The 16,248-nt window shown below is 41.0% G+C and overlaps 2 protein-coding genes across 5 annotated transcripts in view; both read left to right on the plus strand.

Moving 5' to 3' along the window:
* The window catches only part of LOC148326232 (neuropilin-1a-like), a 60,529-nt gene extending 53,219 nt beyond the window's left edge, over positions 1–7,310 (plus strand). For all 3 annotated transcript variants that reach the window (XM_088311696.1, XM_088311694.1, XM_088311695.1), the window contains 7 exons: positions 142–297; positions 1,045–1,089; positions 2,336–2,476; positions 3,202–3,509; positions 4,420–4,516; positions 4,587–4,631; positions 4,826–7,310. In XM_088311696.1, the coding sequence (XP_088167822.1) occupies positions 142–297; positions 1,045–1,089; positions 2,336–2,476; positions 3,202–3,509; positions 4,420–4,516; positions 4,587–4,631; positions 4,826–5,100 (1,067 nt within the window). In that variant the 3' untranslated portion in view covers positions 5,101–7,310. The remainder of the gene's footprint in view (positions 1–141; positions 298–1,044; positions 1,090–2,335; positions 2,477–3,201; positions 3,510–4,419; positions 4,517–4,586; positions 4,632–4,825) is intronic.
* A 407-nt stretch (positions 7,311–7,717) lies between these two features.
* Positions 7,718–15,949, plus strand: LOC148326233 (integrin beta-1-like). 2 transcript variants are annotated; one of them, XM_088311713.1, is made up of 14 exons: positions 7,718–7,861; positions 9,169–9,235; positions 9,506–9,591; positions 9,941–10,142; positions 10,216–10,386; positions 10,615–10,967; positions 11,378–11,473; positions 11,551–11,640; positions 11,713–11,853; positions 12,100–12,302; positions 12,692–12,930; positions 13,876–14,098; positions 14,975–15,207; positions 15,593–15,949. In XM_088311713.1, the coding sequence occupies exons 1-14, from the start codon at positions 7,859–7,861 to the stop codon at positions 15,763–15,765; spliced, it is 2,280 nt and encodes a 759-aa protein (XP_088167839.1). In that variant the 5' UTR covers positions 7,718–7,858; the 3' UTR covers positions 15,766–15,949. The 2 variants fall into 2 exon arrangements, with proteins under 2 accessions (XP_088167839.1, XP_088167841.1); XM_088311715.1 differs by having other exon boundaries at positions 15,596–15,949.
* Positions 15,950–16,248: the final 299 nt, after the last annotated feature.

The following is a 16,248-nucleotide window of genomic DNA, read 5'->3' on the forward strand; positions in this document are numbered from 1 at the left end:
TTCTTAAGTGGAGCAAAAGAGCTTTTCCGAGACGATATTTCATGTTGGTGTCACAACTGATAATTCTTAGGATGAATACTTTTAATTTAATTTAATTTTTTATTTTGTATGACTTCTTTGCGTTTGTTTGTTACTCTTCAGAAATTACGACCACGGCTTTGCCTACCGCAGCGCTTAGCGCCACGCTTCCTTCCACCACGTTTGGAGCGACCACCACGTCACCCCAAACGGTGCCCGTCACCACGCCATCCACCAACACCGACACAGACTTGCCCGAAGACTACCTCTTGGCGACGGGTAAGCTTTTTCTCCAGAAATTTGTTTCAGGTCATTGCCGTGCGACCAGTTTCGTGTGTATCCCGCCCCTCACTCAAAGTCAGCTGAGATAGATGGCAGCTCACCTGAGCAAGTGCGATAGATAATGTCCAAATATAGCGATTTTTTTTCTTTTCTTTTTAGTACAATTATTTTAAGGTAAAAATTTCATTCTTTTTTTGCCCACCCCCTCAGAAAAAAATTAAGTTGTATTTTTGTAAGAAAAAGGGCTAAAAAAAAAAAAAAGCTTTCTGGGGAGACATTTTGTGAGGAAAAAAAAGTGATGGGAGAGTTGATTTAATTAGTATAGTTAGAATTTTTTTTTATATTTTTTAGCTGAGGGGGAAAAAAGTTTGAATTTTTGTTTTTTAAATTCTTCTCTTAATTTTTTGTAGTTTTGTGTTTTTTATAAAGGAAAAAAAGCTGCATACTGTATTTGTTTATTATTTATCGTATTTGATTTTTTTTTTGGTTTTCTTTTTTAAAAGGAAACAAGTAAAAAAAAATTGGATGATGACATGTCTTGTCATTTTGTTTATTCTCAAGAAGATTACTATTGCATGTCTATTTACTGGATGAAAAATTCCTGCTTTTTTTTTTTTTTTAATTTTCGTGTGTTGAAAATTTTAGCGGCTGAGCAAATAGTTAAGATGTTGACACTTGCGCGTGAGGATGCCAGCTATACCCGCTGATCTGTCGGCCTTGTTTGTGTGTTGTGTGTCTGCGCAGCGGGAGGTACGACGCCCGCTGACCCAGTGGTGGACTTCATTCCAGGTCAGCTTCCTGTCGCCTGCTCCTTCTTCTTGATGTTTGAATTGAACCGTCTTTAAACTTTACATTTGAAAACAAATTAAACTTAAATAGGAATAAATAATAAGGGAAATTTAGAGGCCAGGGAAAAAGTATTATTTCGAAAATCAAATTTTGTATTTCTTTTTTTTTATTTTTTTTTTTTAGAGAAACCCCCAAAAGACTTTCAATTTTTCAAAAGATAAAAAGTATCTAGAAAGGGGTGGTTTATACCAGCACCATGTATAATCCCACCTGACATTTATCAATCGTTGAACTGAATGGGAGTAGTAAAAAGAAAAACAGCTATTTGTGATGAAGTCCTTCAGGTTCAAATCACACAACATGTTCAAAGTGTCCCAGTGGGACACAAACGATGCAAACAGGAAGTTGGGGAAACCCTCGGGACACCCCTGAGTTCAACCCCGGCTTCTTTTGGACGTTGAATGCACCGACAACAAAAGATGAAGAAAGATGGAAGAGGTGAACAAAATGCAAAAGACAAGATAGAAGCTGTGAGCTTTTTCTTTTTTTTTCTCTCTCTCTTCTTAAGAGCTGGATGAGAGCCTCCAGGGTGTCAATTAGAGCAAAGCCAAGCTCCCTGCAAGACAGCAGCTCGGATTCAGCACCACTTGCATAGCTCATCTCCGCATCTTCCTCGCAAACAAAACAAAAAAAATGCTTTGCACGCTGTGTGTCCTGGCTTGATGTCAGAGTTGTGCGCCGACCTGCAGTGACGTGACACGAATTTGCACCCGAGTGGGAAGGTGACATCATCGATCAAGCGTGGTGGTCAAATCACAACGACTAGAATTGTTTGCTTCGAGGCAAAAATATCAATTAGCAAATTAGTTGCTAATTGAGCGTGCTGCACGAGCACATATTTTTTACACCGCTTGCTTTGATTATGCGGAAAGGTTTTGTTTTGGGTTTTTTTTGTTAGTTTTGCTACTTTTATCTTTTTAAAAAATAGACTCGTTTTTTTGGGGGTTTTTTTTTACAAGCTTTTCCCTGAAAAAGAATTCCGAAAAAAAAAATGTAATTCATTGATTAGATTTGCACAATTACTATCTTGAAGGGAAATCCTTAAATCCAAAAATATTTGGTGCAGCAGGTGTACCTAATGAAGTGTCCGTTGAGTGTTGACCTCGAGCCTTTGTGTCCATCAAGCCCAAGATTTCCGCGGGCTCCTTGTCATAACCGCTCTGTTTGTTGTTCTTGTGGCTCGCAGACTACTTGTGGTTCGCCTGTAACTTCGACTTCGCCTCCTTCTGCGGCTGGACCTCGGAAGCGGGTTCGGGCGCCGAGTGGCTGATCCAGACCGGCGCGGGATCTCCGGCCGCACACAGAGCGCCGACGCTGGACCACACGGGTAACACATGCGCTTGGCATCGTCTTCGTCTTCGTCGTCGTTGTTGCTTTTGGCTCATTTGGGAAGCTTTTTGAAAATGTCAGATCGAGAGAAACAAATTGCTGCTGACAAATCCGAACAAGAAAATGGCAAAGAACAATGTTTGATTGTGTGCAAATGTTTATACAATTGCAAGATTTGTTCACACATTTCTTTACTAGTTGCGCAATGCTGGTATCTCAATACTTTTGTTTCATAGTCCACATTTTCATTTCCTGTAGGCATCCCATGACATTTGTCCACATTTCTTCTCCACATTTTGTTGTGCTGGTACTTGTGTCCTCATTTCCTTCACTTTTTGACTTTCTGTAATTGCCCCAAAATATTTGAGCACATTTTCTTTCACTTTTAACCCCCCCCAAAAAAATCGTCCTCATTTTTGTGCCTTTTTCACTTCATGTGAGTGTCACAATATTTTTTAAATTCGTTGTCCTGATCATTTTCTCCTTACTTTTTTTCCACTCTTTCACTGCCAGGAGGTGTCCCAAATCCTTTGACATGTTCTTCACTTTTTCCACTTGATGTAGTCGCAAAACTTTTGTCCAACAAAGTCGTCATTTCTTTAATTGTTTGTCCTGGTCATTATGTTTCTTCATCTTTTCACTGTATAGGCTTTGTCCGCATTTTCTGACTGCCTTTTGGTGTCCACGATGGTTGAGTCTGTTGTCTTGCACTGCCCCCTGCAGGCCGCCCGGGCAACTTCATCCTGGTGCATCTGGCGGCCCCTCCGTTAAGTGCTGTAGATGACGACGAGGACACGGAGAGGGTGGCCCGGCTGTCCAGTCTGCCTGTGACGGCGCCTCACGCCGACTTGTGCGTGTCCTTCTGGTACCACATGTTGGGCCCGCACCCTGGAGTGCTTCACATCAGGCAGGAAGAGGAACAGGAGCTGGAGGAAGGCAGGGGAAACATCCTGTGGACGGTCAGCGGCCACCAGGGGGCACGATGGAAGGAAGGACGAGTTTTGCTCCCGAGATCCAGTCAACCTTATCGAGTAAGGCTCTCGATCGATCAAGTTATCCTCTGTTTCAGCCTGATGTTGCCTTCAGGGACAGTCTGAAATCACCTTTTTTTTGCCTCATCCTGCAACCTCGTGGTATTTGTATATGTCATGCTTATTATTTCAACCAGTCGTTTTGTATATCGCCATCTTTCTAAAAGCTGGTAATTGTCAACTATCTGGTCAGGTGCTGCTTTCATCAACAATCTAAAATTGTGGCTTTACTTCCAAAAACAACGTATTGATTCTTCCAAATGTCCTTCTGTATTTCAAAGTCAGATGTTGCCTTCAGGGGCATTCCTAAAATCATTGATTTCCTTATACAACAACGTTTTTCGTTTTTTTTTTTTTTAAATATCCTTATAGGCACAGTTGAATAATCTTCGCTTTCTAGTTTCTGTGGTACCTTCATCAACAGTTTCAAACAAATCAAACAACAAGTGGGTGATTGTTCACAATGTCCTTAAAATGTTCTTATCTGGCTCAGACGACTGTTGCCTTAGGGGACCGTCGGAAATTATAGCTTTTACTTATACAACTGCTCAACAAGTGAGTGATTATTCCGATGATGATTACTGAATGTTTCTATTTAGTATCTATTCACCGACAGGCTACAATGATCGTCTTTAATCACCAAACAACTGCAAGGTTTTTGGAAAAGTTTTCAAGTCAGGCGTTGTTGTTTGAGTGACCGTGGAAAAGTCCAAAATCAAAGCTTTCATCAAGCAACGGGTCTTGTTAATTGTTTATTTATCGCTCTCGATCTACTGGTCGGTGAATGTTCCCTTGAAATGACGTTTCCTCACAAAGCGACCGACTCATTGTTCCAAGTCACCATTAAATGTTTGTAAATACAGAAATCACACGTTTATCACTTGTGATGAATAACAAGTTGCATCTGCAGGTGGTGGTGGAGGGCGTGGCCGACAGACTGAGCACAGGACACATGGCCGTGGACGACATTCGCATTTTAGACGCGCTCGACGCCGACCGTTGCAAAGGTTTGGACGACAGACGGCAGGCGCACAATCTGTTTTGTTCGCTTCCTAACCGCAACGTTTCCTTCTTTAGATCCAGAAGTTCCTCCTTCTCCGCCCACGCAGATCATCATTCTACGTACGTTTAGACCGATTTATTTACCCCAAGCTTTGTTTACTCAACTGCAGGCGGGGAAGGCATCTGTGTATTTAGGGGTTGAAATCATCAGCTGCGAAATTTGTATGCATGCCTCCTGAACAATTTTGGTCTTTTGGGGGATAATTGGGTTGCCTTCGATAATTATTATTATTTATTTATTTATTTTTTTTAAGCGATGGACTCGCTGCCAGAGGAGTCCGATGAGGTGGGCGCGGCGGACAACATGCTGAAGACGCTGGACCCCATCCTGATCACCATCATCGCCATGTCGGCCCTGGGGGTGTTTGTGGGCGCCGTGTGCGGCGTGGTGCTGTACTGCGCGTGCTCGCACGCCACCCTGGCCGACAGGAATCTGTCAGCCCTGGAGAACTACAACTTCGAGCTGGTGGACGGCGTCAAGCTGAAGAAGGACAAGATCAACGCACACACTAACTACTCAGAGGCGTGAGGGGCGGGGCCCGGCGGCCGGCAGGTGGGTGCGAGAGAGGGGCCGCCGTTGGACTTCAGGATGGGCTTTTCTTTCTCAGGAGCGGCAGCGCAACAGACTGACCTGAAGGGGGCACTGTGTACAAACTAACTGTACAGCAAAAAAAAAAAAAAGATCTATTTGTTATTTTTTGTTTGTTTTGTGTTTTTTTTTTTTTGTGTTGATTTTTCTCATGCTGGTGATGAGACCAAGTCACAAGTAAGTGTGTGCGTGTGTGTTCTAACAGTGCCTTTTTCCCCACCACTTTTGTAAGGATTTTGTTTACCTTGTTTTCTTTTTTTATTTTTTTCCCCCAACCACCAAGCGTGTCTCATCCAGGGTCCCTAAACACACACACACACACACACAAGTAAAAAGACAATGTCTCAGCATGCAGTCAAAAACGTGAAGACAATGTTAGAGGTTTTGTTTGGTTGAAATTTGAAGGCAGTCTCTCAGCATTCAGCCTCAATGTGAAGATGATATCCCAGCATTTGGTTGAACCTTAACTTGGCGTCTCAGCATTGAGTCAAAATGTGAGCCCAATGTCTCAGCATTCTCTCGAAACACAAAGACAATGCCTCAGCATGAACAGGCACATTTGGCAAGAGGCCGGCAAATAATGTGAACATTTTCTGGCTCGTGGTCTCTTGTGCTCAAAGTCCCATTTTGTGTTGTCGTCTGCGTGCGTTGCGTGAGGTTTCGCGAGCGCACGCGCGTGCGTGCATTGTTCTATCATATTGTAAATAGTTTTAATATATTTCTATGAGAATTGTTTTTCAACACGGGACAGTGCAGCAGTATCCTTTCTTGTTTTCTTCATATGTCGTCCTTACGCAACACAAACACGCGTGTGAACGTTTGCAAGTTTGGCGCTTGCTTTCGTACAGGGTAACACTGGACCACCCGCCCCCAACCCCCCAGAACTCCCACACCCCACACCCCCCGACAAGGAGGAGCCAAGACCTCAAGTGTTTCCTCGTGTCTTTAAAAACAAAGTGGTTGCCGTGACAACCGCTCCTCTCTCTCTCTCTCTCTCTCTCTCTCTCTCTCTCTCTCTCTCTATGTACGGGTGACTACAAAATAAAATGGCTGCAGCATCCTCACGCACACGCACACACACACAGTTGATAGCGCTCACTCTTCTTGTCATTTACTGAGGAACCTCCAAAGTGGAACTCTGTGGTTGACTTTCAACTTATTCGAGTTTCAAAACAAATATTCTCACGCCATTTACATTAGCAACTGTTTGGTCAAATTGATTTGTTTCTGGGTTGTCTTTTGCTTTCAGGGAAGGTCTGAAATAATCTGAAATCATTTTTTCCTAACGAGTATTCCAAATGAAAATCTAGCTATTTAAACGTGAGTTTTGCCATCAATGACAATCTGAAATCTTCGGCCGATGACTTTTTTTTTTTTTTTTTTACCATAATTACCTTGTCATTCACTAACTTCCCGCTACATATTATTTTCCATTAAGACTTTCTTGGTCAAAAAAATGTGCGCATGTTTTTTCTTATGTGGTCTGAGTCTCGCGGGAGCACCTGGAATCACAATTCTACAAATAGTTCAGACTTTTGGAGGTTCCGATGTAGCTGTAAACAATTTAGCCACTTTGTTTTTTTTGTCCAAATAAGTTTTTTTTTTTGTGAATTTAAAAAAATGACTTTATTGATCTAGTGAATGAGAGAGGATGCTGCAGCACTGGATGTAATTAAATAAAACATCTTGCACTGAAATGTAAACTTAACAAAAAACATGATCATTTTATGATGTAATATGACAAGACAGTGTTATATGTTGTTTTTTGTTGTTTTTTTTAAATAAAAAAAAAAATGCTTTCACATGATGTACAATTTTCCACAGGAAAAAGCTTCTGTACAGAAGGTAAAGGTGGTGACTTGTTGTCAAATCATCATGTTTTTGTAACATTTTTGCTTCTTTTTGTTTTTCAAAACTGCTTCTGTCATGGTGCTGTTTTCCTCAGAAATACAAAAATATGAAAGACGGAAATGCAGCAACTCAGCCTTAAAAAGTGTTAAGTGATTTTGAAGAAAGGTAAAAAGAGAAAAAAACTACAGTAGTTTGTACTTTCTGATGGCCGTCCAGATTCATCTCGTCTGTGTTGTTGCAGATCATTTGGACTTTACATTCCAAACAATTGAATCAATAAATGTTTGCATTAATTGTCATGGCGGCAACTTTTGTTTTTTTAAATTGATTGACACGAGCAGAACATACTGTGTGCCACAAAAGTGTTGTTGGGGCGACTGTGGGCAGTTTGGACTGAAGTATTGGGAGACGTCCACGAATTAAAGTTTCATACACTTCATATAATCTGAATATACAAATGATGAAAATTATACAACGGTCTTGATTTTGAGTCATAGCACCATTTAAGTAAGCTAAACATGAACTTCTTTTCATTTAATGAATTACTATACTCAAAAAGTAAAATGGTGGTTGCCAGTACATTACCAGAATAGTGGGGGAAAAAAAAGGTATTCGCTTCCATGTCTGCCAGCGATAGGGAGAGGCTGGGATTTGTACTTTACAGCATATGTCTAAATGTTATTGCGAAAACAAAACAAGAGAATTCCTCCCAGCTGTTGCAAAGATGTTTGAGTGAAAGGGAGGAAAGCAAGAGGACAACTGGGCCGACATTTTTCTTCTTCTTCTTGTGTGGTTAAAAGAGGACATTTTTCAATATTAAATGCTGCTGGAACTTAAGTGACAGAAGATGGTAAGTGTTCCTTTCCTCAAATGAAATGACGTTGACACACTTTGTGCATCTTGAAACTAGTCGGGCGACGACTTTTGCCTGAGGATGAACTTGATGAACGTTCCCGTGAACACATCACGTCATTCCCTCGCGTCCGCTTTTTATTCTCTTTGGTTGTTTTCGAATTAGAAGACAATTCACCGCGAGTTTAGGTTGGACAGTAAAACTTCATCTCACTAACTAAAGTTCTGACTTAAAAATTTAAACCGCATTCCCAAGTTCAGATATGATTGGCTTGGTGCAGCGAAAAACACTCAAATGTTCCTCAAGGGGGGGAAAAAGACTCAAGGAGTTGTTCACAAATGTAAAAACAAAACATCAACTGACTATAACAACACAGGTATGACCCTACGACAACAGGTGATCGATGGGATTTCCAAACGAAAAGTCATCTATCATGCCAACAAAAACTATGGGAAAACATTCAAAATCTCAACAATTAGGTGAGGTGTGTGTGGGGGGGCAGCTGCAAATAGTGGATTACCAAAGTTTATATGTGTGAGGTATATTTATTTGGGGTCTTTATGCATACTATATATGCATTTTGGGCTGCAACTTTTATTTAATTATCTTGGTATGTGAAACTCGGGGTGGGATCTAAGCTTGACTTCATTTTAATATCGAAACAAATATATCTTAATATTATAGTTTGTTGGATGGAACGAGTAAAGAAAACTCTATTAACAGTTTGGTTTTCATTACTAACCCTAACCCTACGCCTAATTCTAAAACAAAAATAGAAAACTACACGAGACACAAATCGAAATATGGCTCATATGTTTTAGTTTTCCGAAAGTTGTCACCGTCAACATTTCTCCTCCTGACCAGGAGGTGGCGACAGCGTGACGCCTGAAGACATTGTCGTGACCTGTACTGTCATGCTCGCCTGACTTGTGTGCGGGCTTCGTGGCTTTTGTTCCCGCTCCGTGTCGGTGTCTGTGTGCCCTGCGACTGAGCCAGTTCAGGGCGGAGTCCATTTTGGTTTTTGTGTCGGTTTTGCCCATTGTCATGTTTAATTATCGCTGCATGTATTAATTGAGTACCATACTTGTAGATTTCGTGTACATGGCCCATTTGTTTTCTCCATACTTGATTTAAATTCCCGCAGGTGTCCTGATAACTTTTTCCCAAACTCAATTTCTTTAGTCTTTACTCGCTGTTTCGCAAAACTTATTTCCACATATCTTTGAATTATCACTACATAGATGGAATTTGCTCCCATTTGAAATATTAGAAATTCAATTTTATTTTTGTTTATTTGTTTCCAGATGCGTCTGCGGGTAATCGTGCTAGCGTCCTCGTTAGCGCTTCTGAGCTTCAGTCGAGCGCTACAAGGTAAAACTCAACTTGAAAAATAAATACATTCCATTGGGACTTTGTACTCCAAGTACACGTTTTATCATCACCTGTCATATTCTACTTTTGTAATCTTTTGTACTATTTCTAACTTAACTTGACAAAAAAAAATCTGTTTAAAATTTGCCTCATTGTACGACTGAGTCTTCATTAGACACTATGATTGACATGTTTGATATGACAATGGCGCATTTGTGAGCGTCAATAGTTTAATGGCTGCTTCTGCCGTTGATACTTTTTTTCTTTCAGAGCCAAGCATTTGCATCCAGGCTAACGCCCGCTCGTGCGATCAGTGCATCCAAGTGGCCGAGTCGTGCGGATGGTGCACGGATGAGGTCAGCGGTCATTTGCTTGATTGACAGAAACGGCTCAACACCCGAATATGTCAAAGATTTAAAGGAGAAACTCTGTTGGCTGCTAAAACCAACCATGACAGTAAAACTCAGTTTTTGAAACAAGGTCATATTATTTCCCATTGAAATGAATGCAAAAGCGATTAATTCGCTCAATATTTGTAAAGATCTCGTTCGATTAGATTAGATTAAGTTACAACTGTATCCTTATCCTTGCCAATATGGAATGTATCTCCCTAATCTCATTTGATACTCTGCCCCAAAGTAACCTTTTGTGCATGGATCTTCCAAATCACATCCTGGTTAAACTGAATTCATGTTGCATTCTCAGTTCTTCTTCCCGGGGGGCACACCCAGATCTGCTCGTTGTGACGACGTGGAGTCTCTGAAGGCCAGGTGGTGCAACGCGGACAAAATCGTGAGCCCTCGCGGTAGCGTTTTGATCAACGAGAACAAACCTGTCTCCAACCGTAACAAGGATGACCACATCACACAGCTCCAACCACAGAAGCTCACCCTCACCCTCAGAGCCGGTAGATCCTCTTGGGAGATAATATTTTGAAAAGTATTTCCTGTGCGCTCACTTTGTGGCGTCTGCTCCCGAAGGTGTGCCGCAAACATTTGATTTGAAATTCAAGCGAGTTGAGGACTATCCCTTAGATGTGTACTACTTGATGGACCAGTCCTTCTCCAAGAAGGATGATCTGGACAATGCCAAGAACCTGGGAATGGATATCATATCGCAAATGCAAAGCATCACCGCAGACTCCAGGATTGGTGAGGAAGATGTCTTGACTCATTTGCACCGCAATAACATTTCTCCACAACAACGAACTTTTTCAGTACCGCTGTGTGTTTAGTTAGGGAGAACTATGGTTAAAATTTAGTCCTGGGCCCTTTTTGGGGTTAGAAAGAGAGAAATAAGGTTTTAATTTAGTCGTGGAAATGTGACTTCAGTTCCAGTCACTCCACGTACCGAGAACAAAAAATTGTCTCCTTCTGCAGGGTTCGCCACATTTGTGGGAAAAAGTGTGATGCCGGACATCAGCGCCACCCCGTCCAGCGTCAACTACAAGAACATCCTGCCGCTGACCAATAACGTCGACCAGTTCCGGCAGCTGCTCAGCCAGCAGCAAATCTCAGGAAACTTGGATTCTCCCCAAGGAGGCTCGGACGCCGTCATGCAGACGGCCGTTTGCGAGGAGCAGATCGGCTGGAGGAACGTCACTCGTCTCCTCGTCATTGCCACAGACGCAGGATTACATTTTGCTGGTGATGGGAAAGTGGGCGGGAGCAAGCTTCCCAATGACGGAAATTGTCACCTGGAGAACAACATGTACACCAGGAGTCATTTCTATGTAAGAACTCACTTATGTGCATACTGACCGACACTTGATTATAGGACAGACGGAGTGACAAACTTCTATTGACTGAGTGAGTCGTCAGTGTTACCCATGCATTCAAAATTATTTGTCTGGGAATTTGGGAAGTGCCAGAGAACCTCTGGTGTTCCATGAAAAATGCTCCAGTCAATTTTAGTTTGAAGAAACGTTTATGTACCAACGGCGAAATGTTCCTTTTATTGTAGATGAAAGTTACCCTCCAGATCCAGGAGATGGCGCTGTTATGCTTTTAAACAAGTTTGTTGACTTGACTGTTTTTTTTTAATGGCATTGGGAAATGCGGTCTAAATATGTTTTAAAAGCTGTACGTGTATGACATAGCCTCACCTGTGTTTTTGTTAATATTGTTTATTGTTCTTTGTCAGGATCATCCCTCCATCGTCCAGCTCGTCCAGAAACTGATGGAGCACAACATCCAAACCATTTTTGCCGTCCCAGAGGAATTGCAACCTGTTTACGAGGTTTCCACTAACATAAACATATATTTATATATTGCATTTATTCGTGTAAAGTCACACATATTTTTTTGGGTGTACAGGAGCTTAAAAATCAGATTCCCAGATGTGCCGTAGGCATGTTGTCTTCCAACTCCAGCAACGTCGTCCAGCTCATCATCGACACGTACAACGTGAGTCCGAAGATGAACTTTCCAGTCACGTCATGATCCCTCGTCCACATTTCTGTTATTCCTTTTTCACAGTCTTTGTCATCCGAGGTCGTTCTGGAAAACGGACGGCTTCCGGAAGGAGTTTCCATCACATACAAGTCCATCTGTAAGAATGGCGTGGAGGGGACTGGCGAGAATGGCAAGAAGTGCTCCGATATCTCCATTGGAGATGAGGTACTATGTACTATTGTGTAAAAAAAAAAAAAAAAATTTTTAAAAAAATAAAAGAGAGAGAGGAAAGGTTGAGAGGTTTTGAGATACCTTGAAATTTGCCAGTGACATCTCTAAAATGAAGCGCAAAAAAGATTGGCCCAAGGTTTGACCAGCAAAAAGAAGGATGGGCTCTGTATTCCGGATGCCAACAAGTGCAGAAATTATTATTATTATTATTTGTTTTTATGTCGCACGTTTGCTACCCAGGTGATGTTCAAGATCTCCATCGAGTCCCGGGAGTGTCCGTTGCACAGCAAACCGGAGAGCATCAAGATCAAACCGCTGGGCTTCACCGAGGAGGTGGAAGTGATCCTCAACTCCGCCTGCAAGTGTGAGTGTTCAGCCCAGAGAGAGCCCAACAGCGACAAGTGCTCCAATGGCCAGGGCACTTTTGAGTGTGGTGTCTGCAAGTGAGTGATGAATTTTGATTTATTAGTTAAAAAAAAAAATGCTGGATATAATAGTTTCAAAGCTTGTTTGATACCAGGAAAAATAAAGCAAATCTCAGAAGGGGATGTATTTCAAAGCAAAACAAGACATGAACATCAACTTGATTTGAAAAAATGTGCCTTTTTTCTTCTTTTTTTTTTCACAAGCAAACCGGAACGAATTGGTAAAATCAGTTGTTATTTACATTGCCACAAAAATTTTATTTTCATGAAAATAAAATTTGTAATTTTGCCCCAAAAAGTGAATGTTTCATGAAAATAACTTTTTAATAAATGTTTAAAAAAAAAAAAGCTTTTTAACAAATAGAACGGCATGCACGCTAATATTAAAGAAATGTTTTTTTCCTCAGTTGTAATGAAGGTCACATCGGGGCTCAGTGCGAGTGCAGCACGGACGAGGTTCGGACAGAGGATCTGGACGCCAACTGCCGCATGCACAACGGTACGGACATCTGCAGCAACAACGGCGATTGCGTTTGCGGAACCTGCGAGTGCAAGAAGAGAGATAACCCCGCTGAGAGGTACAGCGGGAAGTACTGCGAGTGTGACAACTTCAACTGCGACCGCTCCAACAACAAGCTGTGCGGAGGTAGGCATGAGTGGTCACCACTTTGCTCATTTTCAGAACGTTGAAATACACTGTGAGGTCAAGTCACTTTCTAATTACATTGTAATGTTTTTCACCATAATTGCTGAAAACTTGCCAAATCTGAAAAGTGTGGGTGATATAGTGCTCAACTGTTTTTCACCATTTCAGTTTTCTGGATTTTTTTTTTGGAGCGACGTGGCTAAAATGGTATAAATTGCCCCTCCCCTGCACTATAAGAACTCAGTATATTCAGTGGACACGCCCACAGCATTTGAGAGCAGAGAGAACGGCTTGATTTTTCACCATTTTAGATATAAAATTGTCCAATTTTGCAGGCTTGTTAACAGCACTCCTCTCTTGTGTGTCAAATTTGCAAAACATTTTCATTTTCCCTTAACGGGGACTGATAAGCCACTAAATCTTTTTAAAATCCTCTTTGATCAAATTTAACACTGAAATTATGCAATTTGGTCTTTGTTCTTAAAACAGTTGTGAATGCAACTAGAGGAGTCTTCAATTTTAAAATTGCACCAAAGTTGCATATGATCAGTGATGTTATTTTCTTTCCATTTGAATTTTAATTTAATTTAATTAAATTTTTTTTCAATAGCAGTCTTGGGAAAAAAAGCCTTCACGTCATCAACCTGCTCACCATGCATACCACCACCCGCACCTTCCATTACAGCGGTTTTATGAACCTGTTCGTCACCAACGTTTTAAAACGAAATTTTGCTCAGTTCAGAAAAAGTCATTCTTTTTTTTCCAGTCATCTTCAAAAAGTCATCGACTCACCGAAGAATGAAATGAACCACAAACGTGATGAAGTCTATATTTGATTAAAGTGGGCAAACAAGAGCTTTTAGTCTTACACTGTCTACAGATGGTTTTGTAAGCTCGTGTTGACCGTGAGTGTGTTTGCGTGTGTGTGTGTGTGCGTTTTCTCAGGCCACGGCCGTTGCGAGTGTCGCATGTGCATCTGTGACCGCCACTACACGGGCAGCGCGTGCGACTGCTCCCTGGACACGTCCGCCTGCCTGGCCAAAAACGGACAGATCTGCAACGGGCGGGGAACTTGCGAATGCGGCGTCTGCAAATGCACCAACCCCAAGTTCCAGGGACCAACCTGCGAGATCTGCCCCACCTGCCCCGGGCTCTGCACGGTGCACAAGTCAGTCCCAAGGAATACCTTTTTTTTTTCAGAAAAAATAAAGAAACATTGACTATATATTCCCTGTAATTTTTTGTAAAATAGCAAAATTGTTATATTACGGTATGACTTCTGCCTCTAAAATTCTTACTTAATTTGAATGAAATGACATATTTTTAAATGACCTTTTTGTTAAACTTTCTCTTGTAATATTACATTATTGCCAAAATCGTTGCCAGATTATGAGAATTATCTCAGATTAGTTGAAGGGAAAATAATTGCACATTTATTACAACGTAAGTCTCACAATATTTAAATTGGATTTGTAAAAACGTTAATTGGGCCTTTTTTTTAACATTTGCCCTTTTTATGTTGTTTCCATAAACGTCTTATTCACTTCTTGTAAACAATATTCTGTTTGTTCAAAAATGACAAAAAAATCATGACAAGTTTCATAAAATAATTACATAGTTATAAAATTGTAGTATTTAGTGGCGTTTTTTTTTCATGATTTAACATTGCCTCGTAAAATTAGTTTTTCTCGTAATATTACCAAATAATATTTTTTCTCTGTACAATTGAATCTTTTTGGAGTCTTTCAACTTTAGGAATATTTCATACGCCTTTTTTTTCTTTTATTGCTATTTTAATCTTGCAAAAAAAAAAATCTATATGGAAGTTCTTCTCGTAATATTCTGACATTATTTATATAAACTAGCAAAATTGCTCAAATATGTTAAGATTTCTTGCAACATTCTGACTTAAGTCTTGCAACATGTTGACTCTCTTGATGAAATGAGCATTTTGTTTGTAATAATGTCGACAAAATTCTCATCAAATTGTCTTGAATGAATTGTCCCTACATTGTTGTGCTGACTTTGTGTTTTTTGTGCTTAGGGAGTGCGTGCTGTGTCGAGCGTTTCAGATGGGCACGAAGAAAGACACGTGTGAACGCGACTGCAGCGACTTTGCGCTGACCACGGTGAAGAACGTGGCGATGCTACCGCAGCCGTTCGGCCAGAACCTCCGCTTGGTGCACTGCAAGGAGAGAGACGATTACGACCGCTGGTTTTACTACAGCATCAATTACAAAGACAACATCAAGGAGGTCCACGTCGCTGAGATGTCAGGTACAAAATTTACTGTGCTGTACAATCTGTCCCCTCAGCGCTGGATGATGCCAAGTTTTTGTGACATCAAACAAGACACAGGACCGTGAGAGTGTAGTTGGCTGTTGTTAGCTCACGTTAGCGTTAGCCACCTGTAGCATCTTGCGTATTGCTGGTTCAGTTTTTAGTAATGCCACTGTTTTTTTTTTTCACCTTCTCATACTGGCTGCATTTTCTGCAGGCCATGCCTTGGTTACAAAAAAGTCTGGAAAAGCCGACATGAACATCAGAACTTTATTTGGAGGCATAGCCATTTTCAGCATCACAAATGTTTTCATTTTTAAAAATGGAAACTTAAAATAAAAGTATTCTCAAAATGTTTCTTGTGTGTTCTATGTGCCTGCAGCAGAAAGCGTCATGCCCTTTGGCCAGATGACCGGCGTCAAGGACAGATTGAAGCACAATGTCGCCTCCTCTGCTTCTCTCTCCTCCATATTGCTGTTTGGAATGACCGAATGGCTAAATCTCCTGTGTGTTTTTGCAACCTTCTCAGTCATTGCTCCTCTCTTTACATATTAGCTCCTCACATCAGAGATCCCGTTCGAGATTCAAGAACATCCAAGGAGATCATCATTTTATGTCGACGGCAATGATAGATGACCTCACGTCATTAATGTGTGCATGTTGCAAATCAAACATGTCCGGAGTTGAATTATTAATGTCACAATGCTTGTACACTTTGTGTGTTATGTTTCAAGTGGAATTAAACTCAAATACAATTAACACTGTATTATTACCCATATTATTACAACAACTTGGGAGATGGAGCAGCTGGAATTGTGGGAAATGTGTAACATAGTCTATTGGTCAAGCTAGCACTCAACGAAAGCTAAGTATATTTGCTTTCCTTGGGCTCTTTTTGTTGCAGTGCATGAAATATGATATTTTTTAAGGAATTAGTTGGAGACAAACTAAAACCAAACGGATACTTTTCAAAAGTATTACCATTTGCTCTAAAGTAGATAAAATGTCACTTAATGTACTGTTGATAATGATATATAT

Source organism: Idiotropiscis lumnitzeri, chromosome 12 (assembly GCF_059441095.1).
Source record: "Idiotropiscis lumnitzeri isolate Australia: NSW breed Sydney's pygmy pipehorse chromosome 12, RoL_Ilum_1.0, whole genome shotgun sequence".
Lineage (NCBI taxonomy): Eukaryota > Metazoa > Chordata > Actinopteri > Syngnathiformes > Syngnathidae > Idiotropiscis > Idiotropiscis lumnitzeri.